General features: G+C 42.7%; 1 protein-coding gene across 2 annotated transcripts; it reads left to right on the top strand.

Moving 5' to 3' along the window:
• Positions 1 to 13,804: 13,804 nt before the first annotated feature.
• Positions 13,805 to 22,742, top strand: LOC149980121 (putative E3 ubiquitin-protein ligase HERC3). Of its 2 annotated transcripts, XM_090187258.1 has the most exons (21): positions 13,805 to 13,908; positions 14,040 to 14,267; positions 14,662 to 14,753; positions 15,446 to 15,576; positions 15,728 to 15,852; positions 16,030 to 16,106; positions 16,215 to 16,342; positions 16,450 to 16,509; positions 16,630 to 16,735; positions 16,847 to 17,039; positions 17,350 to 17,504; positions 17,764 to 17,886; positions 18,191 to 18,289; positions 18,659 to 18,826; positions 18,910 to 19,050; positions 19,386 to 19,552; positions 19,830 to 19,893; positions 21,301 to 21,371; positions 21,638 to 21,821; positions 22,124 to 22,226; positions 22,341 to 22,742. In XM_090187258.1, exons 2-21 carry the CDS (start codon positions 14,111 to 14,113, stop codon positions 22,550 to 22,552), a joined length of 2,556 nt encoding a protein of 851 aa, XP_090043384.1. In that variant the 5' UTR covers positions 13,805 to 13,908; positions 14,040 to 14,110; the 3' UTR covers positions 22,553 to 22,742. The 2 variants fall into 2 exon arrangements, with proteins under 2 accessions (XP_090043384.1, XP_090043385.1); XM_090187259.1 differs by lacking the exons at positions 13,805 to 13,908; positions 14,040 to 14,267; positions 14,662 to 14,753; positions 15,446 to 15,576; positions 16,215 to 16,342 and having other exon boundaries at positions 15,725 to 15,852.
• Positions 22,743 to 25,317: the final 2,575 nt, after the last annotated feature.

Raw genomic sequence — 25,317 nt, forward strand, 5'->3', positions numbered from 1 at the left:
TTGCCTAGAGTGGTTCTCAATCAGAGGCAGGTGTTTATCGTTGTCTCTGTTTGGGAACCATATTTAGGCAGCCATATTCTTTGAGTGTTTCATGGGTGATTGTTCCTGTCTCTGTGTTTGTTTGCACCAGATAAGGCTGTTTTGGTTTTTCACGTTACGTGTTTTTGTATTGTTCGTTATTATCTTTATTAAAGATGTATCGAGATAACCACGCTGCATTTTGGTCCTCCTCTCCTTCACCGGAAGAAAACCTTAACAGTCTCCCACTCTCTCAAACACATGGCTCACTCGGGATACGTTATCAGAGTCAGTACAGCCACCCGGTTTCTTCACGTATCGCGCCGTCAGAAACAAACGTCTCTCTGGTAAGGAGAAGAGCGGGGGTGTATGCCTTGTGATTAACGAGTCGTGGTGTGATCATAGCAACATACAGGATCTCCTTTTGTTCACCTGACAAAAGTCCTTTTGTTCACCTGACCTAGAATTCCTTACGATCAAATGCCGACCAAATTATCTACCAAGAGAATTCTCTTTGATTATAATCACAGCCGTATATACCCCCCCCCCCCCCCCCCCAATCAGACTGTAACGGTTTAACCACTGCTTTTAATCATGGCAAGGCGACCGGAAACATGACCGAATACAAACAGTGTAGCTATTCCCTCCGCAAGGCAATCAAACAAGCTAAGCGTCAGTATAGAGACAAAGTAGAGTCGCAATTCAACGGCTCAGACACGAGACGTATGTGGCAGGGTCTACAGTCAATCATGGACTACAAAAAGAAAACCAGCCCAGTCGCGGACACCGATGTCTTGCTCCCAGACAAACTAAACAACTTCTTTGCTCGCTTTGAGGACAATACAGTGCCACTGACACGGCCCGCTACCAAAACCTGCGGGCTTTCCTTCACCGCAGCCAACGTGAGTAAAACATTTAAACATGTTAACCCTTGCAAGGCTGCCGTCCCAGACAGCATTCCTAGCCGCGTCCAGCAGACCAACTGGCTGGTGTGTTTATGGACATATTCAATCAATCCCTATCCCAGTCTGCTGTTCCCACATGCTTCAAGAGGGCCACCATTGTTCCTGTACCCAAGAAGGCAAAGATAACTGAACTAAATGGACCCAGGACCCAGTTGCACCCTGTGCACAGCCTATCCACATCGACGGGACAGTAGTGGAGAAGGTGGAAAGTTTTAAGTTCCTCAGCGTACACATCACGGACAAACTGAAATGGTTCACCCACACAAACAGCATGGTGAAGAACGTGGAACAGCGACTCTTCAACCTCAGGAGGCTGAAGAATTTTGGCTTTCACCAAAAATACTCACAAACTTTTACAGATGCACAATCGAGAGCATCCTGTCGGGCTGTATCACCGCCTGGTACGGCAACTGCTCCGCCCACAACTTTAAGGCTCTCCAGAGGGTAGTGTGGTCTGCACAACGCATCACCGGGGGCAAACTACCTGCCCTCCAGGACACCTCCACCACCCGATGTCACAGGAAGGCCAAAAAGATCATCATGGACAAAAGCCACCCGAGCCACTGCCTCTTCACCCCGCTATCATCCAGAAGGCGAGGTCAGAACAGGTGCATCAAAGCTGGGACCAAGAGACTGAAAAACAGCTTCTATCTCAAGGCCATCAGACTGTTAAACAGCCATCACTAACATTGAATGGCTGCTGCCAACATACAGACTCAATCTCTAGCCACTTTAATAATTAATAATTGGATGTAATAAATGTATCACTCATCACTTAACAATACCACTTCATATAATGTTTACATTACTCATCTCATATGTATATACTGTACTCTGTACCATCTACTGCATCTTGCCTATGCCGTCCGGCCATCGCTCATCTATATATTTATATGTACTTATTCTTAATCATTCCTTTACACTTGTGTGTATAAGGTAGTTGTTGCGAAATTGTTAGTTTACTTGTTAGATGTTACTGCATGGTCAGAACTTGAAGCACAAGCACTTGCATTAACATCTGCTAACTTATTAATAAACACCTGCTGTGCCCTGCGCTTGAAACCAGCACTCTGTCTCCCATCGTACTCTTTACAGAATACCTCAACAAAATCTACAGATGGATTCAGAGGAGCTGCAGCTACCGCTAACCCGACAGGAGGAACAAATCGATAAACTCTGCAAACCTCCTTTGTCAGTCCATTCCTGCTTCACTGATATCAGGTGCCACAGCCTCCTCTTGTTCATCTCCCTCCATATCCATGCCTAATAAATATGATGGCCCCCCCGGGAAATGTGCAATGTAACCTGTACATAGACCATCACCCCTCTGATTTCACCTCTGACAAAAACAGGGTGGACTTCGTCATCTCCCTACTCACAGGCAAACTCTGGATTGGGGCACAGCCCTGTGGGCTGCTCAAAGCTCTTCTCTGAATCCCGTTTCCAGCACTCTTCAAGGAGGTGTTCGACCATTCGGCTTCAGGTCGTCACACGGGGGACCTGTTATGTGAGCTGCGACAGGGCCGTCACTCCACCACTGAGTATGCCCTTGAGTTCCACGCCATGGCTGCCGGCAGTTGATGGAGTGAACCAGCGCTCCTTACAGTCTACCGGAAGTGTTTAAATCGGGAGTTGCAGACCGAACTGGCCTGCAAAGGAGATTTAACTGACCTAAACCAATACATCCGGATGTCCATATCAATTGGCAACCTACTGGTGTACTGCAGACCAATACAGTCGCCCATGGCCTGCGAGTCTTCCACGCTCTTCTCTCGTCCACCACGGTCTAATTGCCCCACTCGGCCGCGCCCCTCTCACGCCTGCCGAGAGACATCGGGAGGTTACGTGAAAACCTGTGCCTCTATTGTGGAGAGAGTAACCACCTACTCAATAGCTTTTAAATATTACCAAAAGCAGTTTGTATCCCGGCTCCTCTTTCTGCTAATATGGTCACTCAGTTTGTGGAGGGACTAGTGGACTCGGGGGGCGCAGGTAATTTAACTGACGAACAATTGGCACAACAGTTAAGAGTCAAACTAATCCCTGTTAATCCGCCCTTTAGGATTAATGCGCCGGACGGACATCCTCTCGGAACTGGTCATGTGACTCACATGACCGAAAGTATCACCCTTCAGATTGGCCTCCTTCACTCTGAGGTCATTCAGTTAATGGTGTTGTCTTTGCCTAAAGAACCCCTCATCCTCGGTCACCTCTGGCTAAGCCTTCACGACCCTGCCATCTCCTGGCGACATGGTTTCCCACCTGTTTTAAGAACTGCTTCAATCTACCCTGTCGAGCCACCTCAATAGAAGAATCAGTGTGCCATTCCAACCCACATCCACCTGTATATGCCCAGTTCCAGAGTGTCTTCAGCTAGAAAAAGGCGTCCATTCTGCCCCCTCATTGCCCGGAAAACTCCGCGATCAACCTCCCTCCTGGGGTATCGCCCCCTAAGGGTCGGATCTACCCCTTGTCCATCCCAGAGAATGGGTCTATGGACACTTATATAGAAGAGGCCCTCAACATGGGACTCATCCATCCATCCACGTCTCCGGCTGCATCCAGTTTCTTCGTTGTGAATAAAAGATTGGTAGTCTCCGTCCCTGCATAGATTACAGACCCCCTCAATTGCCTTACTATCAAGAATTGCTTCCGTCTTCCTCTGATTCCGGTCGCACTAGAACAAGTTGGACAGGCTACCATCTACTATAAACTCGACCTACCTAGTGCATACTACCTGGTCCGTATCCGAAGTGGGGATGAGTGGAAGACGGCGTTCACCACCGCTAGGGGCCACTACGGATACCCGGTTATGCCTTACGGTCTCACCAATGCTCTCGCAGTCTTCATGAATTAAGTTTTCCAGGACATGATCAACCAGTTCCTCATCGTGTACATTGACAATATCTTGATCTACTCTCATTCCATTGCAGAGCACGTACAGCATGTGCAACAGGTCCTCCAACGGCTACAAGAACACCATCTTAAAGTCAAGGCTGAGAAGTGAGCCTTTCATGTTACTACGGTAACCTTCCTAGGTTTCGTGTTGACACCAGGAGGGGTCAACATGAACGAAGGCAAAGTCACGGCCATGCTTAACTGGCCCAAACCTACCACCATAAAGGATCTACCATGTTTCCTAGGATTTTCCAACTACTACTGCCGGTTCATCCGAAACTGCAGCAGCACAACCGCTTCTCTCTCAACTCTCACCAGTCAAAAAAACTGTACCCTTCAATGGACCGACACCGCCCTGACAGCTTTTTAAACCTTGAAACGCCTCTTCACCTCTGCACACATTCTTAGGCAGCCAGATCCTACCCTTCCTTTTGTTCTGGAGGTTGATGCATCCGAGGTCGGCGTAGGAGCGGTTCCCTCTCAGTGGGCAGGGACACTTTCCAAGAAACTGTCACCTGCTGAGAGGAACTATGATGTTGGGGACCGAGAGCTCCTCGCCATTAAGCTGGCTATCGAAGAGTGGCACCACTGGTTAGAGGGAGCTCATCACTCATTCCTGGTCCTTGCCAATCACCGTCATTTGGAGAACTTAAGAAGTGCTAAGAGGCTCAACCCCAGACATGCTCGTTGGGCACTCTTCTTCACCCGATTCAACTTCACCATCACGTATCTGCCCGGCAAGAAAAATGTGAAGGCGGATTCCTTATCCTGTCTATTTGACTCCCCTTCCTCTAACCCAGCTCCCGAGCCCATCTTGCCTCCGTCTTGTGTCATGGGACCCATACAGTGGGAAATCCAATCAGCCGTCTAAGAGGCCCTACGCTCTGACCCAGCACCTCCGACACCCCTGCAGGCAAGACCTACGTTCCGGCGTCCGTCAGATCCCAACTAATGCAGTGGTGCCATACCTCACTGAGTTCTGGCAGTCCCTGGATCACCTGGACAACGAAGCTACTGACACGCAAGTTCTGGTGGTCATCCCTAACAGCAGATGTACGAGATTACGTTCTTTCCTGTCCCGTCTGTGCATGAGCAAAGAGCCCTCGCCAACTACCGACCGGTAAGCTTGAGCCTGTGTATGACCTTCTGCCTGCCCTGGACACTGGTACCTGCCTCCTCCTGTGGTCCTTTACTAATCTGCACTTGAAACCAGCACTGTCTCCCATCATACTCATTACATGACGCCTGCACCTTTTGTAGTGACTAGGTGTATTGATAAACCATCCAAAGTGCAATTAATAACTTCACCATGCTTAAAGGGATATTCAATGTCTGCTTTTTTTAAACCCATTTTATATTTTTACCCATCTACCTATATAGGTGCCCTTCTTTGCGAGGCACTGGAAAACCTCCCTGCTCAATTGACCGACCTTACATGTGTATGTGTGGGGTACAGAGGAAGCACATTTTTACTCCTGAACTTATTTAGGCTTGCCATAACAAAAGGGTTATACTTTTAATTTTAATTATTTATAAACAATTCCACTTTGACATTATGGGGTATCGTGTGTAGGCCAGTGACACAAAATCTAAATGTAATCCATTTTAAATTCAGGCTGTAACACAACAATCTTTTGAAAAAGACAAGGGGTGGTAATACTTCCTGAAGACACTGTAAATGTCTCTTTCATTTTCCTATTCTCGTACTCTTTCCTGGCTTTCTAACCCCAATTCCAAAAATGAGGATAGTCAATCTCCCTTTCATTCTCCCACACACTTTGTTGTCTCCCCTTTCTCCTCCATTCCTCTTTTCCCATTTGAGGTTGATGTTTCTGAGGATGTCGTTGATCTCTGGTTGATTGAGCTGCTCCCCCATCAGCTTCCTTATTGCCTCCTTCATGGCCGCCAGGCTGATCTGACTGTCCAGGTTAGAGTCAGACTGACAGGAAATGGGAGAAAAGAAAAAGGATGGCAAGAGGAGGTGGAGGTACTTTAAGTGAGGAAGAGGGATGTGGGAGACAGAGGGGCAATGGAAGTTACCGAGAGTGGAAGTACAAAACGAGACTGGTAAGGGTAGAAATGATCAAATAAAGTTTTATTGGTCACATACACATGGTTAGCAAACATTATTGTGAGTGTAGTGAAATGCTTGTGCTTCTAGTTCCGACATTGCAGTAATATCTAACAAGTAATCCAACAATTCCACAACTACCTACTTACTACACACACATCTAAATAAGGGGTGGCAGGTAGCGTAGTGGTTAGAGCGTTGCGCCAGTAACCGAAAGGTTGCTAGATCGAATCCCTGTTTTTCTGCCCCTGAACAAGGCAGTTAACTCACTGTTCCTAGGCTGTCATTGTAAATAAGAATTTGCTCTCAACTGACTTGCCTAGTTAAATAAATAAGAATATATATGAATGAGCAATGACCAAGCGGCATAGGCAAGATGCAATAGATGGTATAAAATACAGTAAATACTGTGAGGTTCTAATTCTCAGAGTAAAACACTCAACAGACATTATGAAAGCTTAACCAAGTTTAATTCTTCCCAGAGGGTCAATACATCTGCATTCAGACAAAACATGTTTCCACCACAAGTGTGTATATACAGTTGAAGTCGGAAGTATAGCCAAATACATTTAAACTCAGTTTTTCACAATTCCTGACATTAAATCCAAGTAAAAATTCCCTGTTTGTTAGGATCACCACTTTATTTTAAGAATGTGAAACGTCAGAATAATAGTAGAGAGAATGATTTCTTTCATCGCATTCCCAGTGTGTTAGAAGTTTGCATACACTCGATTAGTATTTGGTAGCATTGCCTTTAAATTGTTTAACTTGGGTCAAACATTTCGGGTAGCCTTCCACAAGCTTCCCACAATACCTTGGGTGAATTTTGGCCCATTCCTCCTGACAGAGCTGGTGTAACTGAGTCAGGTTTGTAGGCCTTCTTGCTCGCACACACTTTTTCAGTTCTGCCCACATTTTCTATAGGATTGAGGTCAGGGCTTTGTGATGGCCACTCCAATACCTTGACTTTGTTGTCCTTTAGCCATTTTGCCACAACTTTGGAAGTATGCTTGGGGTCAGTGTCCATTTGAAAGACCCATTTGCGACCAAGCTTTAACTTCCTGACTGATGTCTTGAGATGTTGCTTCAATATATCCACATACTTTTCCTGTCTCATGATGCCATCTATTTTGTGATGTGCACCAGTCCCTCCTGCAGCAAAGCACACCCACAACATGATGCTGCCACTCCCATGCTTCACGGTTGGGATGGTGTTCTTCAGCTTGCAATCTTCCCCCTTTTTCCTCCAAACATAAGGATGGTCATTATGGCCAAACAGTTATATTTTTGTTTCATCAGACCAGAGGACATTTCTCCAAAAGTACGATCTTTGTCCCCATGTGCAGTTTCAAACCGTAGTCTGGCTTTTTTATGTTGGTTTTGGAGCAGTGGCTTCTTCCTTGCTGAGCGGCCTTTCAGGTTATGTCAATATAGGACTCATTTACTGTGGATATCGATACTCATGTACCTGTTTCCTCCAGCATCTTCACAAGGTCCTTTGCTGTTGTTCTGGGATTGATTTGCACTTTTCGCACCAAAGTACGTTCATCTATAGGAGACAGAACGCGTCTCCTTTCTGAGCAGTATGACGGCTGCTTGGTCCCATGGTGTTTATACTTGCATACTATTGTTTGTACCGATGAACGTGGTACCTTCAGCCATTTGGAAATTGCTCCCAAGGATGAACCAGACTTGTGGAGGTCTACAATTTTTTTCTGAGGTCTTGGCTGATTTCTTTTGATTTTCCCATGATGTCCAGCGAAGAGGCACTGGGTTTGAAAGTAGGCCTTGAAATACATCCACAGGTACACCTCCTATTGACTCAAATGATGTCAATTACCCTGTCAGAAGCTTCCAAAGCCATGACGTCATTTTCTGGAATTTTCCAAGCTGTTTAAAGGCACAGTCAACTAAGTGTATGTAAACTTCTGACCCACTGGAATTGTGATGCAGTGAAATAACTGTCTGTAAACAATTGTTGGGAAAATGAATTGTGTCGTGCACAAAGTAGATGTCCTTACCGACTTGCCAAAACTATAGTTTGTTAAGAAGAAATTTGTGGAGTGGTTGAAAAACGAGTTTTAATGACTGTATGTAAATGTATGTGAACTGTATACTCCAATTTAGGCACTCCTCCTCTCTCCAATCCTTACATATTTTATGGTTCAACAGGAAGACGAAGTAATAGGGTAATAAACCATAATTTATCCCTTAAGGGGATCTGACTTGACCTCAACCCCTCATTTGCCTGATCCACAGATGTCCATCCGTATCCCCTATAGCAATCCTGTGACTTCCTCCCATCCACCCAACACATTCCAAAGCCCCCCATCTATCTTATCTTCAGAGCTCGTACTGTTTGGTGACCTAAACTGGGATATGCTTAACACCCCGGCCGTCCTACAATCTAAGATAGATGCCCTCAATCTCACACAAATTATCAAGGAACCTACCAGGTACAACCGTAAATCCGTAACCATGGGCACCCTCTTAGATATCATCCTGACCAACTTGCCCTCTAAATACAGCACTGCTGTCTTCAACCAGGATCTCAGCGATCACTGCCTCATTGCCTGTGTCCGTCATGGGTCCGCGGTCAAACGACCACCCCTCATCACTGTCAAACGCTCCCTAAAACACTTCAGCTAGGAGGCCTTTCTAATCGACCTGGCCCGAGTATCCTGGAAGGATATTGACCGTCAGTAGAGGATGCCTGGTTGTTCTTTAAAAGTGCTTTCCTCACCATCTTAAATAAGCATGCCCCATTCAAAAAATGTAGAACTAAGAACAGATATAGCCCTTGGTTCACCCCAGACTTGACTGCCCTTGACCAGCACAAAAACATCCTGTGGTGTTCTACAATAGCATCGAATAGTCCCCACAATATACAACTTTTCAGGGAAGTCAGGAACCAATATACACAGTCCGTTAGGAAAGCAAGGGTCAGCTTTTTCAAACAGAAATGTGCATGTTGTGGCACAAACTCCAAAAAGTTCTGGGATACTGTAAAGTCCATGGAGAATAAGAGCACCTCCTCCCAGCTTCCCACTGCACTGAGGCTAGGAAACACTGTCACTACCAATAAATCTACGATAATCGATCATTTCAATAAGCATTTTTCTACGGCTGGCCATGCTTTCCACCTGGTTACCCCTACCCCGGCCAATAGCTCTGCACCCCCTGTAGCAACTTTCCCAAGCCCCCCTGCTTCTCCTTCACCCAAATCCAGACAGCTGATGTTCTGAAAGAGCTGCAAAATCTGGATCCCTACAAATCAGCTGGGCTAGACAATCTGGACACTCTAAAATGATCTATTATTAATTGTTGCAACCCCTATTACTAGTTTGTTCAATCTCTCTTTCGTATCGTCTGAGATCCCCAAAGATTGGATCGCTGCCGCAGTCATCACCCTCTTCAAAGGGGGAGACACTCTAGACCCAAACTGTTGACCTATATCCATCTTGCCCTCCTTTCTAAAATCTTCAAAAGCCAAGTTAATAAACAGATCACTGACCATTTCGAATCCCACTGTACCTTCTCCACTATGCAATCTGGTTTCCGAGCTGGTCATGGGTGCACCTCAGCCACACTCAAGGTCCTAAATGATATCATAACCGCCATCGATAAAAGACATTACTGTGCAGCCGTCTTCAGCGACCTGGCCAAGGCTTTCGACTCTATCAATCACTGCATTCTTATTGGCAGACTCAATAGCCTTGGTTTCTCAAATGACTGCCTCGCCTGGTTCACCAACTACTTCTCAGACAGAGTTCAGTGTGTCAAATCGGAGGGCCTGTTGTCCGGACCTCTGGCAGTCTCTATGGGGGTGCCACAGGGTTCAATTCTCGGGCCGACTCTTTTCTCTGTATATATCAATGATGTCACTCCTGCTGCTGGTGATTCTCTGATCCACCTCTACGCAGATGACACCCTTCTGTATACATCTGGCCCTTCTTTGGACACTGTGTTAGCAAACTTCCAAACAAGTTTCACTGCCATACAGCACTCCTTCCGTGGCCTCCAACTGCTTTAAATGCTAGTAAAACTAAATGCATGCTCTTCAACCGATTGCTGCCCGCACCTGCCCATCCGACTAGCATCACTACTCTGGACAGTTCTGACTTAGAATATATGAACAACTACAAATACCTAGGTGTCTCGTTAGACTGTAAACTCTCCTTCCAGACTCACATTAAGCATCTCAAATCCAAAATTCAATCTAGAATCCACTTCCTATTTCGCAACAAAGCCTCCTTCACTCTTGCTGCCAAATAATACCCTCGTAAAACTGACTATCCTACCGATCCTTGACTTTGGCGATGTCATTTACAAAATAGCGTCCAACACTCTACTCAGAAAGACTACATCCAGTTATCACAGTGCCATCCGTTTTGTCACCAAAGCCCCATATACTACCCACCACTGCGACCTGTATGCTCTCGTTGGCTGGCCCTCGCTACATATTCGGCGCCAAACCCACTGGCTCCAGGTCATCTATAAGTCTTTGCTTGGTAAAGCCCTGCCTTATCTCAGCTCACTGGTCACCATACTCAACACCCACCCATTGCACGCGCTCCAGCAGGTATATTTCACTGGTCATCCCCAAAGCCAAAACCTCTTTGGCCGCCTTTCCTTCCAGTTCTCTGCTGCTAATGACTGGAGTCTTATATCTCCCTCTCTAACTTTAAGCATCAGCTGTCAGAGCAGCTTACCGATCACTGTACCTGTACACAGCCAATCTGTAAATAGCACATCCAACTACCTCATCCCCATATTGTTATTTATCTTGTTGCTCTTTTGCACACCTGTATCTCTACTTGCACATCTATCACTCCAGTGTTAATGCTAAATTTTAATTATTTTGCCTCTGGCCTATTTATTGCCTTACCACCCTAATCTTCTACATTTGCACACACTGTACATAGATTTTTCTATTGTGTTATTGACTGTAAATTTGTTTGTGTAACTCTGTGTTGTTTTTTGTCGCACTGCTTTGCTTTATCTTGGCCTGGTCGCAGAACCTGCTCTCAACTGGCCTGCCTGGTTAAATAAAGGTGAAATAAATAAACAGAAGGGTTAGGGAAGGGTTAGCTAACATGCGAAGTAGTTGTAAAGTAGCTAAAAAGTAGTAAGGAGTTGCTAATTAGTGAAAATGCTAAAGTTGTCCGTGATGAGATTCGAAGACCGAGATTCGAGACTCTTGGGTGGCGCAGCAGTCAAAAGCACTGCTTCACAGTGCTGAAGCGCCACTACAATGGGGGGTTCGATCTCAGGCTGTGTCACAACCGGCCGTGACCAGGAGCTCCATAGAACGGCGCACAATTGGCCCAGGGCCGTCCGGGGTTGGAGGGTTTGGCCAGTGGGGCTTCCTTTGGTCGTGAGTCGAATTGTGTTTCCTCCAACGCATTGGTGGGGCTGACATTCGGGTTAAGCAAGCAGTGTGATAAGAAGTAGGCAGCCAGATGGGTCATGTTTGGGACGACGCATGACTCTACCTTCGCCCTCCCGAGCCCATTGAGGAGTTGCAGAGATGAGCCAAGGGACCTAATTCAGGGAGAAAATGGGGTAAATAAAATATGCTTGTGGCCATACCAGAGTCAGGCCTGGTTAGTATTGGGATGGGAGACCACCTGGGATTTCCAGGTGCTGTAATAAATAAAGAGATTCGAAGACGCAACCTTTGGGTTGCTAGACGTTTGCGCTTCTGTCTTATGTACAGCATTTGAGATATCAGCTGATGTACGAAGGGCTATATAAATAAATTTGATTTGATGTAACGATACCTAACATATACTAATTTGAGTGTCCCGAATTTACACTTACTATGTTACGTCTATTCTATGAGACCAGGCTGCATAATGTGACTTCATATTAGTTTGTTTTAGTGCATTAGCAAAATAATCAATTTAAACAGTATAGCTCAAAAGCTCTTTGAAATAATCCCTCAGCTCCTTCACTCCAATCATGTTTACTGTCTTTGTCAAGTTCTCAAAGTCCACTCTGGCTCTTCCTACATGAATAAAGTAATCATTACAAAAACTGTCACAGGGATGATGAAAATCTGATATGAATAAATACTGTAGAGGTTGAGACAGTTACAAGCTAAGCACCCAAGATCAGTGTTGTAGAGTGACTTTAATTTAAAGGTAATGTTTCCGCATGCTCAGAGACTGCATTCACGGTACATTATGCATGTCGGCTCAATCTAAAAATTACCTTTAAAAAACCAACCTTGCTACAACGCTGATCTTTGGCACTTTTTTGGCACTACAGCTTGAATCCAGCCCTTAACTTTTTGGAATTTAAGTGCCCAATTTTCTTTTATCACGATTAATCATATTGTCTGAAAGCGTTCAAAAAGCACTGAAAACATCCAAAATACATATTCTGTACAGAAAGTGTGCATTATCAATTTACCTGATTTTTTTTGCTTACCATTAATTTGGACAAAATCAAGACCTCTATTCTTGTGAATTTTAATTTTGTCTCAATTTGAAAAAAATCTGAATTTGCGATTAATCGCAATTAAATCACAGCAAATCCTGCGATTAACTCGATTAAATTGCTTAATCATTTCACAACCCTAGTAAAATCATTTGGAACCATTTGAATAATTGGGATCAAAACCAACACATTGAAAACAAATAAATAATATGTATGCCAGCTATAACAAATCACCACTTTTAATGAATGAAACATTGTTAAATCAAAAAGTACAGAACAATGTGCATGTCATAAAATAAAAAATTACTTTGAAAATACAAAAGTATGGGAAATCATCAAAATGTGCAAAAGAAGCATATCAGGGTTCCAATTGAACACAAGTAAGAACTAACCAACTGGTGCATTACAGAAATCAATGAAGAAACATCATCCCTGCAGTTAGGTGGCACACCAGAAGGCACAGTTTTTTTTTATATGTTTTAAGGTAAAACCTCACCTTTCTCCAGTCATAAAACTGGATGTAGGTGTCCTGGGGCATATCTGGGATGAAAAAGGTGCACCCATAGAAGGAGTGGACGGGGAGGGTGGTGGAACTCATCTCCCAGAGGAGTCCCTGACAAACAGCCTGGTTGATGCTGAGGCTGTAGACTTCCCAGCCGGTGACGATGTCGGCCCCAAATGTCAGGTTAGACACCTGGCCCTGTGTAGAGAGAGAGAGAGAGAGAGAGAGAGAAGGAATGAAGGAGTCAAAACATCATAGTCGTGTATGTGTACATAGGACACTTAGGGTTGGTTTCCCAGTCACAGATTAATACTAATGGTGGACTAAAAAACAGGTTCAATTAAAATTCTACAAAATGCTTCTTAATCCAGATCTTTGCTTAATCTGTTTCTAGCAAACCAGCCCATAATGTTTAGTGGGACCGAATAATGTTATGTAGAATTAAGTAGCTAATGGAAGGGTGCTGTATTAATGGTGGTTTAAATGTCTACTCAGGAGCAGTGAGCCAACTTTAAATAACCACACCCACTCAGGCCTTATTGCTTAAGTAGCCTACCCTCAAAAGTTGGAACAATGACTTATGGTAATTCAATGTCAATGTTTTGATTGACGTGTTAGTCACCCCCACATTCAAATAGCTAAAGTATAAAAACTATTTGTAATTATTATTTTTTTTACATTTATTTAACGAGGCAAATCAGTAAATAACTAATTATTATTTAAAATGATGGCCTACCCCGGCTGAAGCTGGGCCAATTGTGCGCCGCCTTATGGGACTCCCAATCACAGCCAAATATGATGTAATCTAGATTCAAACCAGGGACTGCATTGACACCTCTTGCACTGAGTTGCAGTGCCTCAGACCACCTGGGAGCCCCTTGCTTAATTAAAATGTGCCAACTCTAATCTTATTCATCTTCTTTTATTCCCCAGCCCATTGGATAACCTATGTAACCGACAGGTAACTCAGGTTGCATGTGGAGACCAGCATTCAATTTTACTAACTCAGGGTAAATGACCATTAACACACCTCTAATCGCTGCTTCACAATGCAACTTAACCAAAACAGTCTAACCTTTCAAAACTGTAATTCTGTACAATGTTCTCATTGTATGGTTGCTTACTTCTGATTTCTGTTCAGATGGTCAGGTTTTCACATGGGGTCAGAACACCAGCGGTCAGCTGGGTTTGGGGTGGGGCGAGCCACGCGACATGTCCATGTCCCCCAAGCCCCTGAAGTCTCTATCAGGGATCCCCCTGGTTCAGATCACTGCAGGGGGAGACCACAGCTTCGCTCTGTCCCTTTCTGGAGCTGTGTTCGGCTGGGGCAAGAACACTGCCGGGCAACTGGGACTAGGGGACACAACAAGTACAGTATACATTACACAATAGCATATGTGTTGACTCTTGTTAAATATATTTAAATAATCAAGGTCCAGACCGAAGACCATGAACAGTACATTATTTGGAACAGGTGTGTTAGTGTTGGGTTTAAACAAAAGTCTTCCCACTCAGTAGTTCTCTCAGGCTGCAGATGGAGACCCCTGATTTATCTATTATCAACCACATTTTTTGTGGTGGTTGAAATTATATTTTTTAAAATTAAGAAAAGTACAGAAATGTGCCTTTATCTGTCTAAAAACAATTTTAACCAGGATGAGAGAGCACAATGTGTCGTGTGTTTGAGGGTTATGTGTTGTAAATAAATAATTATAAACAATTATATATAATAATAACAATAAATTGAACCCAATTTTCTGTAGACAGATGTGCTCCAGCTCCTGTTGATTGCCTGAATCTGAAGAAGACTGTTTTGATTTCATGTGGAGGAGAACATACTGCCGTTCTGACAAAGGTTGTATATCTGTCTGACATAATTACACTTTTCCTATAATTTGAACTAAATGTTGTTTAGACCATACAATATGTCTACATTTTATGTGCGTTTATTTATATTGGTGTCTCAATGTTCGCTGCAGACAGCGACTGGAACGAGCTGCAACAAACACTCAAACTGGACAGTTTTATCTCTTCATTCAAAGACTCAATCATGGACACTCTTACTGACAGTTGTGGCTGCGTTGCATGATGTATTGTTGTCTCTACCTTCTTGCCCTTGGTGATGTTGTCAGTGTCCAATAATGTTTGTGCCATTTTTTGTGCTACTACCATGTTGTGCTGCTGCCATGCTGTTGTTGTGTTGCAACCGTGCTGTGTTGCTGCCAAGCTATGTTGTTGTCTTAGGTCTCTCTTTATGTAGTGTTGTGTTGTCTCTCTTGTCGTGATGTGTTTTGTCCTATATTTTTATTTAATTCATTTATATTTTTAATCCCAGACCCCGTCCCCGCAGGAGGCCTTTTGGTAGGGCGTCATTGTCAGCAAGAATTTATTCTTAACTGACTTGACTAGTTAAATAATGTTGAAATAAAAAATAAACAAAACAATTGAAATGTTTTAGTTTTTAGTTCCCTGGAAATTTGCATTGAAACATCCTCATTAACGTAGAGGAAAACACTGTGATAACTGTCTGGGTTGATTTTGTTCTAGGGAGGTGTGGTGTTCACATTTGGCTCAGGCCGCTATGGACAGCTTGGACACAACTCTCTCCGAGATGAACTACAACCTCGAGTGGTGGGGCATCTTTGTGGATTAAAGGTGACCCAGATAGCCTGTGGAAGGTAGGTTACACTTAGTAGACATGATCTGGAATTGACAAAATGTTGTGACACAACAAAAATGTATGTAGGTCTGTTTTCATTTTAGCATAAGACCTTTTTAGAATTCATTGTTGATTTGAGAAATGTTTTCTCTGTCTGTTTGCCACATTAGACACCACACATTAGCATTTGTGGGGCCCTCCAATAAGATCTACTCATTTGGGCGTGGAGAGCAAGGGCAGCTGGGAAATGGAGTAAAGATTGATCAGTCTGTGCCCCTTCCAGTACAACTGCCAGGTAAAACATTCATTTATGGTATAACATTAGCCAGAGTACACGCATTTTCAGATCAGATCAAACTTGAATAAAAGTCAACTCAACAAAATGCTTATTTCAATACTCAACTAAAATAACAGGAAGTAAAACATGGAATAACATTAACTTGATCATCAACTATTTTTGTCAACATTTCAGACCAGATTGATGACCAGAAAATTGAACACATTTTTGCTGGAGGAAACCATTCCTTTGCATTGTGCTCTCTTGGTCAGGTATGGACACAATTTGGTTTGAAACAATGAGTTAGCAAAACAGGACATAGTTTGTCCTTTGTACTTAACATTTCTGTGATACGTTGCATCACATTGTCATCTTCCCAGGAGTCTGAAGAAAGGCCTAACAATCTCAGGTCAAGTGTGGGCAAAGTTACACAACAAGCTATAGATGAAGAAATCATTGACAAATGGATCTCGGAATGTGATTCAAAGTCTTGGAAAAAAGGACAGAAGTAAGTATGATATAAGTTGCTATAATTTACCGTTGTTGTTATTTCCTTATTTTGTTTATGTACAGTCACATACTGAACTGAAAGATTACTCATACTTGTAATTGCAGGGAAATCACAAAAATGTTTTCTTCTGCATCGTGTTTAAATGGGAGCTTTCTTGATAAAAGGTAACAGTATTTAATATTGGTTCAAATACATGATTGTCTTATGTTTGAAATATTACATTATCAAAGAATACTGATTTAAATATGGCAAAAGTATTGACAATTATTTCTTGCTTTTATAAGTTGTGACAAACATTACCAAACCTCACCAAAACAGTCTGGCCTGGATTATTCACTCGTCCAAGGCGCATTCCGGAAGCTGGCGAAAAAGGGCAAAGTTTTGACTGAGGTATTTTGTGAATATATTTATAAATTGATATGTAATCGATCCTATTCTGACATTTAGTCTGACATGTATCTTGAACAAGGGACGATTCACACACCTCTTTCATTGCACTAGGTTGAAGCTGTTGTCCAGCACACACTACTTCCCTCCCTGTATGAGGAGTCCATTGGAGTGGAGAGCTTGAGGGTCTACCTGGTTCTCCCTGAGCTCCTGAGGGTCCTTCACAAACAGCACAGAAGGACAGATCTCACCGAAGCCGTTGCTGCTGCTATCCTCAGACTGCACCCCAACAAGCTGCAGGTCCTCGGTAATGTTGCCCTCCATTTAAAATGTTTAAAGTGTGTCACCCCAAATTCAACTTATCAAAAATAACGTAGTCGTAAATCTGTTTGTGCTGTAGACAACTTATTTTGTCCTTGTTCATTCGATGTCTGGCAGATTTAGACTAGGCTAAATTTACAAAATCGTTGATAATTTGAATCGAGTGTGGTAGTGCTGGGCTAAAACAAAACGTGTGCACATTGGGGGTGCCCCTGGAATGATTGTGAAGTCGAGCAAATTCTATAACCCCACGAAATGGTTTGAGAAAGTAATCTGTGTGTTACCATGTCCTGTAGGTGACTGCTGGTCCTCATTGAAGCCGTCTGTCATGACCAAGCACATTGGGGTGTGGAAGAAGGCCCTGTCGGGGATTCTGAGGAGTGAACATATTCTACCCACTCGTGATACTGGGATCAAGCACCTGCTCCAGGTCCTCGGCCATCTCCACAGAGTCAGTGTCCATGCTTCACTGCTCGTACTGTCAATCCATTTATAATGCTGTTTTTCCATTTTGACCAGTCAACTTCGAGGACCGATCTGGTGCCAGGGTGGCAGTTATTTCAATGCAACCTATTTAGAATCAATGAGACCGTAACTGAGATTTGATGAAATAATATTTTTCTGACAAACATGGAAAATATTTAGCTAATACTTTCTAATAATTGTTTATTTATTATCAATGTATTTTACTTTTCTATATTATTTCAAAGGCAAACCAGACATCTGTAGAGACCCAGACTGTTCCAGACAGTACCTTTTGTATGGAGGAGGTTCACTTCAATCCCATATTTCTAGAGGAGGATATAAAGCTTTGGCGTTTATGGTCAAAGCAGGTAAGAAACGTTTTTTTGTCTCAGTCACTGATTGCTAACAATGCTAGTTGCTGTCAGTCTTGAAATGTATTGATGTTCGTTGTTTGGGTCTTAGAAAGTGTCCTGGCTTCATCTCAGTAGAGGCTTGAGATTTCCTCTACCTGAAATGGTCTGGAAAGAGAGCGTGAAGGAAACATTTTGTTTCCCTACTGGAGAATCTTTCTCACCTACTAAAGTTCCTTCTTATCACTGCAGATGAACATAATTAGACAAAGAAGCTCCTTAATTGAGATGCCTTGTATGTTTTCTTTTACATCACTTTCAGGATGTGGATCAGACACCTGCCATCTTTTGTCGTTACCCATTCTTGATGAATCTGCAGAGCAAGATAAACGTTTTTAACATCAACGCCGCACTCACAAAGGTAATGAAACTTGCTTCTCAATATATAGTATTATAATATACAGCAGATACTATAAATCAAGGTGGCTAACCCCCTACTAGAGACCAACTGACTGTGTATGCAGGCTTTTGCTCTTGCCCTGCTCTAACACACCTGGTTCTACTAATCAGCTGCTCACCAGGATCTTGATTAGCTGAATCAGGTGTGTTAGAACAGGGCTGGAGCAAACGCCTGCATTCCAAGTAGCTCTGGGGTGTTGACCATCACTACTGAAGAAACCAGACATATTTCTTAACCTTTTTGATGGAAGAAACTGGTTGAAATAACACCTGTATTGTATACTAGATAAGCACTAAGTGAATACTTAATATTGTACTGTATGCATTGCAGAATCCCCCTAACAATCGCCAAAGGACTGGTATGTGGCTTTTTGACATGTTCCTCGTGGCGGCGCCTGCTCCGGTCTTTGAGCTGAGACTGAATAGAGCATCACTCATAGAAGACACTTTCCATCAACTGAGTGTAGCATATCACAGTACCTTCAAGAGGTCCCTTGTGGTAAGTCCATCTTTTTTAATATGATGAGACAATGTTTTGAACAGAGAAGGGCTATTCCAAAATGTGCTGCTTACATCTCTCAGGTGTATTTCGACGAGGATGCGAAGCTGACAGATGTCTACAAAAGGGACTTCTTCCTCCATTTGTTTGATAAGCTGTTGGTACCCGAGTCTGGGATGTTCATGTACAACGACACCAATACGCTGGCCTGGTTCCCTGCAATGGTGAGGCACGTTTAGGGAAATCGCACATGGATTATGAGGTTTTCTGCTCCTAAACACATTATTTTATTTCTATATCGATAATCATTGTACTTTCAAATAGCTTCAAATATGCTGGTAGTGAAACACTGTAATAATATGTTCCTAGAGAGGATCTACTACTGTATTACTACTGTATTAATACTGTATTACTAGCCTACTACTGTATTCTAGAAACCACACTACCTTCCCTTTACTGTATATTAAGCTATAATTTTCCGCATGTTAACAACAATATGTCCTATACTTTCACTCATGGTTTATTTCTTGTCTCTTGTCCAACACATCCTCACTAACAGCCTAGAGTGGAGGAGAAGCGTTATTTCCTGTTTGGGGTTCTGTGTGGGATGGCCCTGTACAACAACAACATGGTGCACCTCCCCTTCCCCATGGCCTTCTTCAAGAAGCTGGTGAACATCAAGCCCTCTTTAGAGGACCTGAGAGAGTTTAGCCCCATTGAAGCAGGGTAAGTTCAGACCATAATATATTGTTATCCCTTAGTCAGTAATGTATTACAGTACAGGCAGTTGTATTTGTTATAAGGACACCAAGGACAGATTAAGAAATTGCATCTCAAGGCATTTTATTGCATCTTAGGGGCAGGGCACTTGCTCTGTGAGGATAAGCAATTATTCAATTATTTGGATAAATAGTTTTTCATTTATGAAAGCATCATGATTTATTGATTGCCGATTTATAATTGTCACATTTATTGTCACATATTATTTTCAATGATTTTGAAGGAGTTTGCAGTACATCTTGGATTACCCTGATGATGATGTTGAAAACATGGACATGACTTTCTCAGTATGTATTGCATTCAAACAGTTTGATCGATGAACAAATACAATGTAACATAATACAGATGCAGGATTTTAATTTGATCACTCTTTTGTTGCTGACAATTTTCCCACACTGCAATAAATGCAAACTTGTAGTGTATTTTAAAGACTTCTAAAGTTAGTCATTTCCACTTTAAAATGATGCTGTATCACATCAGGCCGTGATTGGGAGTTCCATAGGGCGGCGCACAATTGGCCCAGCATTGTCCGGCTTTGGCCGGGGTAGGCCTTTGTAAAAAAATATTTGTTATTTTATTTCACCTTTTATTTAACCAGGTAGGCCAGTTGAAAACAAGTTCTCATTTACAACTGCAACCTGGCCAAGATAAAGCAAATCAGTGCGACAAAAACAACAACACAGAGTTACACATGGGATAAACAATCGTACAGTCAATAACACAATAGAAAATCTTTATACAGTGTGTGCAAATGAAGTAAGGAGGTAAGGCAATAAATAGGCCATATTGGCGAAGTAATTACAATTTAGCAATTAACACTGGAGTGATAGATGTGCAGATGAGGATGTGCAATTTTTAAATACTGGTGTGCAAAAGAGCAGAAAAATTCAAAAAACATATATGGGGATGAGGTAGGTAGTTGGTTGGATGGGCTATTTACAGATGGGCTGTGTACAGCTGAAGCGATCGTAAACTTCTCTGACAGCCGATGCTTGAAGTTAGTGAGGGAGATCAACTTCCAGTGATTTTTGCATTTCGTACCAGTCATTGGCAGCAGAGAACTGGAAGGAAAGGCATCCAAAGGAGGTTTTGGCTTTGGGGAAGACCAGTGAAATATACCTGCTGGAGCACGTGCTACGGGTGGGTGTTGCTATGGTTACCAATAAGCTGAGATAAGGCAGAGCTTTACCTAGCAAAGACCTATAGATGACCTGGAGCCAGTGGGTTTGGTGACGCGAATGTAGCGAGAACCAGCCAACGAGAGCATACAGGTCACAATGGTGGGTAGTATATGGGGCTTTGGTGACAAAACGGATGGCACTGTGATAGACTGCATCCAATTTGCTGAGGTGAATGTTGGAGGCTATTTTTAAATGACATCGCCGAAGTCAAGGATCGGCAGGATAAATAAGAATTTGTTCTTAACTGACTTAGTGAATTATTTTTATTTATTTAGCTAAATAATTCACATTTTCTGTTGCTGCAGGATTTTATTCCTGCTGTATCAAATTGGCTCAAATTAAGATCCTACATCTGTAGTTAATTGAAGTGAAGTGGTATGAATTACTGAACATAAGATAAATTATATTATTTCAGTGTGTATGTCTCTCGCATATCACTCCCATCTATTTGTCCATACCCTCAGTGTTATCATTGTTCATTTACCTCACTTTTTTCATTACTCACTATTATAGGTGATGTGGGGTGATGTAGTGGTGGAACTTGATCCCAAAGAAACTGGAAAACTTGTCACAAGTGCCAACAAGTAAGATTATAGCAATATTTACAACTGACAAAATACAAGGTTTACAGTATGCCACATTTTTGCATTGCTACAGCTACCAGGATTGGGGTCAATTCCATTTCGGCAAAATCATCTCACATTGAAATGTAAATGTATGAATGGAGAAATCATAATGGAATGTAAATGACGCTTCTCATTCCTTGAATTGACATCAACTGGAATTGACAGCAACCTATACTAGCTACAACTCAATGGATATCTGACTCGGTGTGTCATTCTTTTGACAGGAAGGAGTTTGTTGACACCTATGTGAACTACATCTTCAACCAGTCAGTAGAGGTGGTGTTCAAAGAGTTCAGGAAAGGCTTCTTCAAGGTGTGTGACAAGGACGTGGTGGAGTTCTTCCAGCCAGAGGAACTGAGGGGAGTGATGGTGGGGAAGGAGAATTTCGACTGGGAAACGCTGAAACAGGTCAGAACCATGTTTTGTTACTACATAACTGAAGTTCAATCCCAAATCTACCCCGAGTCAATTGTCTACATCTGAGAGCATTAGAAAAGTAAAAACATATAATATATGCAGAAATGTCACCTAGCCTATCAGAGGGCAAGATGGAGCCTTAAAAACAAGTGTCCTGGGGTTGATTTGGGATTCATGGTGAACATGTTCTGCAACCTGGCTAAAATGTTTTGATGCATTGATTTGACAAGTAGTTTGAATGGTGTCAAGTGTCTATTGCTTCACCATATTAATTGAGGGCATTTCCCCCCTAGAACACTGTGTATGAAGGAGAGTACCATGCTGGGCATCCCAACATCGTCACATTCTGGGAGGTGTTTGAGGAACTGACAGAGGATCAAAAGAAAGCGTTCCTGTGTAAGTATGGAACATTTTCATTGTAACAGATGAACCAATAACGTAGGCTACTGAGAATACATTTATATTCTGTCATTCACTGCCCTCTCCCTTTTACCACCTTTGCCCCTTCAGTGTTCCTGACTGGCTGTGATCGTGTGCCCATCCTGGGTATGAACCAGATCAGGATGAGGGTCCAAACCCTTCTCAACTCCTCCCAACAGCATTTCCCAGAGGCGCTGACCTGTCACTCTCTGTTGCAGCTGCCCATCTACCCCTCCAAAGAGACACTACACAGCAGGCTTATAGAAGCTGTTGGCCACAACAGAGGCTTCTGGAATGAATAATGAGGGTTTTGTGTTGCTGCTGTGTATAGTCCTCTCCTGTGTTAATATTTTCATTGTTCCATAGTTGGGTTTAAGATTTGGATTGTTTTAATGTAGGGTTGTATTTCAAATCCAAACTTGAGATCTGTACAGTACTATGACATTATCATATTGCATTCACCTAATTTTATTAAAACATTTATAAATCAAAGTACAGCATGGTTTGTGCCTGGACATTAAACAACACATTAACAAAAATGATAACAACCAAGATACAAAGAAATCCCAAAGTATTTGAAATAATCTAAATGTTAAAAGGAAGCATATCCGGTTTTGAGTTGAACACAAGAACTATTAATTTACAAGACCCACCAAATGGTTCATTACAGAAATCAATAAGAGCATAATATCCCTGCAGTTAGGTGGCACACAATAAGGTACAGATCATTTGACACATCCTTCTCAACCATGTTCCCACAATTCACAATATTTTAATTTTTTTACATTTATTTAACTAGGCAAGTCAGTTAAGAACAAATTATTATTTTCAATGACAGCCTAGGAATAGTGGGTTAACTGCCTGTTCAGGGGCAGAACGAACTTGCAACCTTCCAGTTACTAGTCCAACGCTCTAACCACTAGGCTACCCTGCCGCCCCTTGATTCCATTTCCAAAAGACATACATACCCCATTGAACTCAAGACGCTCTATAAGATACTTTTAAAGGTAATTTACACTTGAGCAGACATGCCAGCATTTACCATGAATGTGATCTCAGTGAACATCGGGGACAAGGCATAAAAAACAACTCCAGGCTCATGATTTGAGCACCACTGAGCACCACTGACCTCAACTTATATTTAGAGTACTACTCAAGTTCATAGCACTTCTAAATGAGTAATTTTCCTTTGTGAACATGATTCCATTTCCAAAAAGACATACATACTGTTCAAATGACAAATACTTAATTCCCTTTGAATAGAGATGCTCATGTGAACAAAGTCGTATCGGGTTTTAAGACACTCTATAGAGGTCATGTTAAAGGTACAGTCACCCGTGATTAAATTACAAACATTACTCTTTGATTTTTAAAAGATTAGTGAAAAATAGATCACTTCCAGATCAGTGGAGGCTGCTGGGGGGAGGACGGCTCATAATAATGGGTGGAACGGAGTGTTTGATGTATTTCATACCATTCCACTGATTCCGCTCCACCAATTACCACAAGCCCATCCTCCCCAATTAAGGTGCCACCGATCTGTGTTCCAGATAAATACAGTAAGTAAATTTTTGATCAGCGATCATCATGAGATCTTTATGTAACAGCGCCCTCTGGTGTTTGTGATCAGACTTAACCGTGGCGTTCAGGAACGAGTTGTTGGTGAACTCCACGATACAGGGCCCGGGGGAGCATGGGTCCCCCTCCAGCTCCAGCGGTCACATTGTTGGGCGCGGCCGTGCTCAGGATGCTTGCGGGCACGTACAAGGTGAACTGTGGGCCATTGAGCGGGCCAGTAGCGGCCCAGGTTGAAACCGTTGATCCACACCTGGCCCTAGTGATTAAAACAAAACAAAGGAAAATCATTCACAAAAAGGCTAGAAATAACGTACGTGTTCAGTATTCAGAAGTGTCAGGGACCATGAACAAATATGCTGCACTAGGGTATATGAAACTAACGTGGTTCAGTAAACAGTGCTTATGTGATGAGTAACCTTGTCTGAGATCTGAAGAGGTGTGTCTAAGGCAAATGCCTCGGCTTTAGCTCGGAGGGCTAACACATCAGTCCTGTCATCACACAGAAGTCACAGGTCAGTTATACTGACCAAAACTATAAAGGCAACATGCAACAATTTCAACGATTTTACTGAGATACAGTTCATATAAGGAAATATGTTTTTTTAATTCATTAGGCCCTAATCTATGTATTTCAGATGACTGGGAATAAAGATATACATCTGTTGGTAAAAAAGTATGGACGTGGATCAGAAAACCAGACATTATCTAGTGTGACCACCATTTGCCTCATGTTCACAACTTTGACATCAGCAAACCGATCGCCCACACGACACCATACATGTGATCTGCAGTTGTGAGGCAGGTTGGACATACTGCCAGATTCTCTAAAACGACTTTGGAGGAGGCTTATGGTAGAAATATGAACATTCAATTATCTGGCAACAGCTTTGGTGGACATTCCAGCAGTCAGCATGCCAATTGTATGCTCCTTCAAAATTTGAGACATCTGTGGCATTGTGTTGTGTTTTAGCACAAGGTGCATGCACCTGTGTAACGATCATGCTGTTCAATCAGCTTCTTGATATGCCACACCTGTCAGGTGTATGGATTATCTTGGCAAAGAAGAAATGCTCACAAACAGTGATGTAAACAAATTTGTGCACAACATTTGAGAGAAATTAGCTTTTTGTGCGTATGGAACATTTCTGGGATCATTTATGTCAGCTCATGAAACATGGGACCAACACTTTGCATGTTGCGTTTCAGTGGAGGCTGCTGAGGGGAGGACAGCTCATAATAATGGAATGGAATGGCATCAAACACATGGAAACCATGTGTTTGATGTATTTGACACGACTCCACTAACTCCGCTCCAGACATTAACATGGGCCCGTCCTCCTCAATCATGGTGTCACCAACCTCCTATGTTGCGTTTATATTTTTGTTCAGTAATAGATGAGCTGGTTAAGAAGCTAAGATTGTTCTACAGAAACAGATCGTTCCTTTCTCTAAGCAGTGAGAAGCAGATTATTCAGTCAACCTTTTTATC

Source organism: Oncorhynchus mykiss, chromosome 10, assembly GCF_057628025.1.
Source record: "Oncorhynchus mykiss isolate SJ-2025 chromosome 10, ASM5762802v1, whole genome shotgun sequence".
Classification (NCBI taxonomy): Eukaryota; Metazoa; Chordata; class Actinopteri; order Salmoniformes; family Salmonidae; genus Oncorhynchus; species Oncorhynchus mykiss.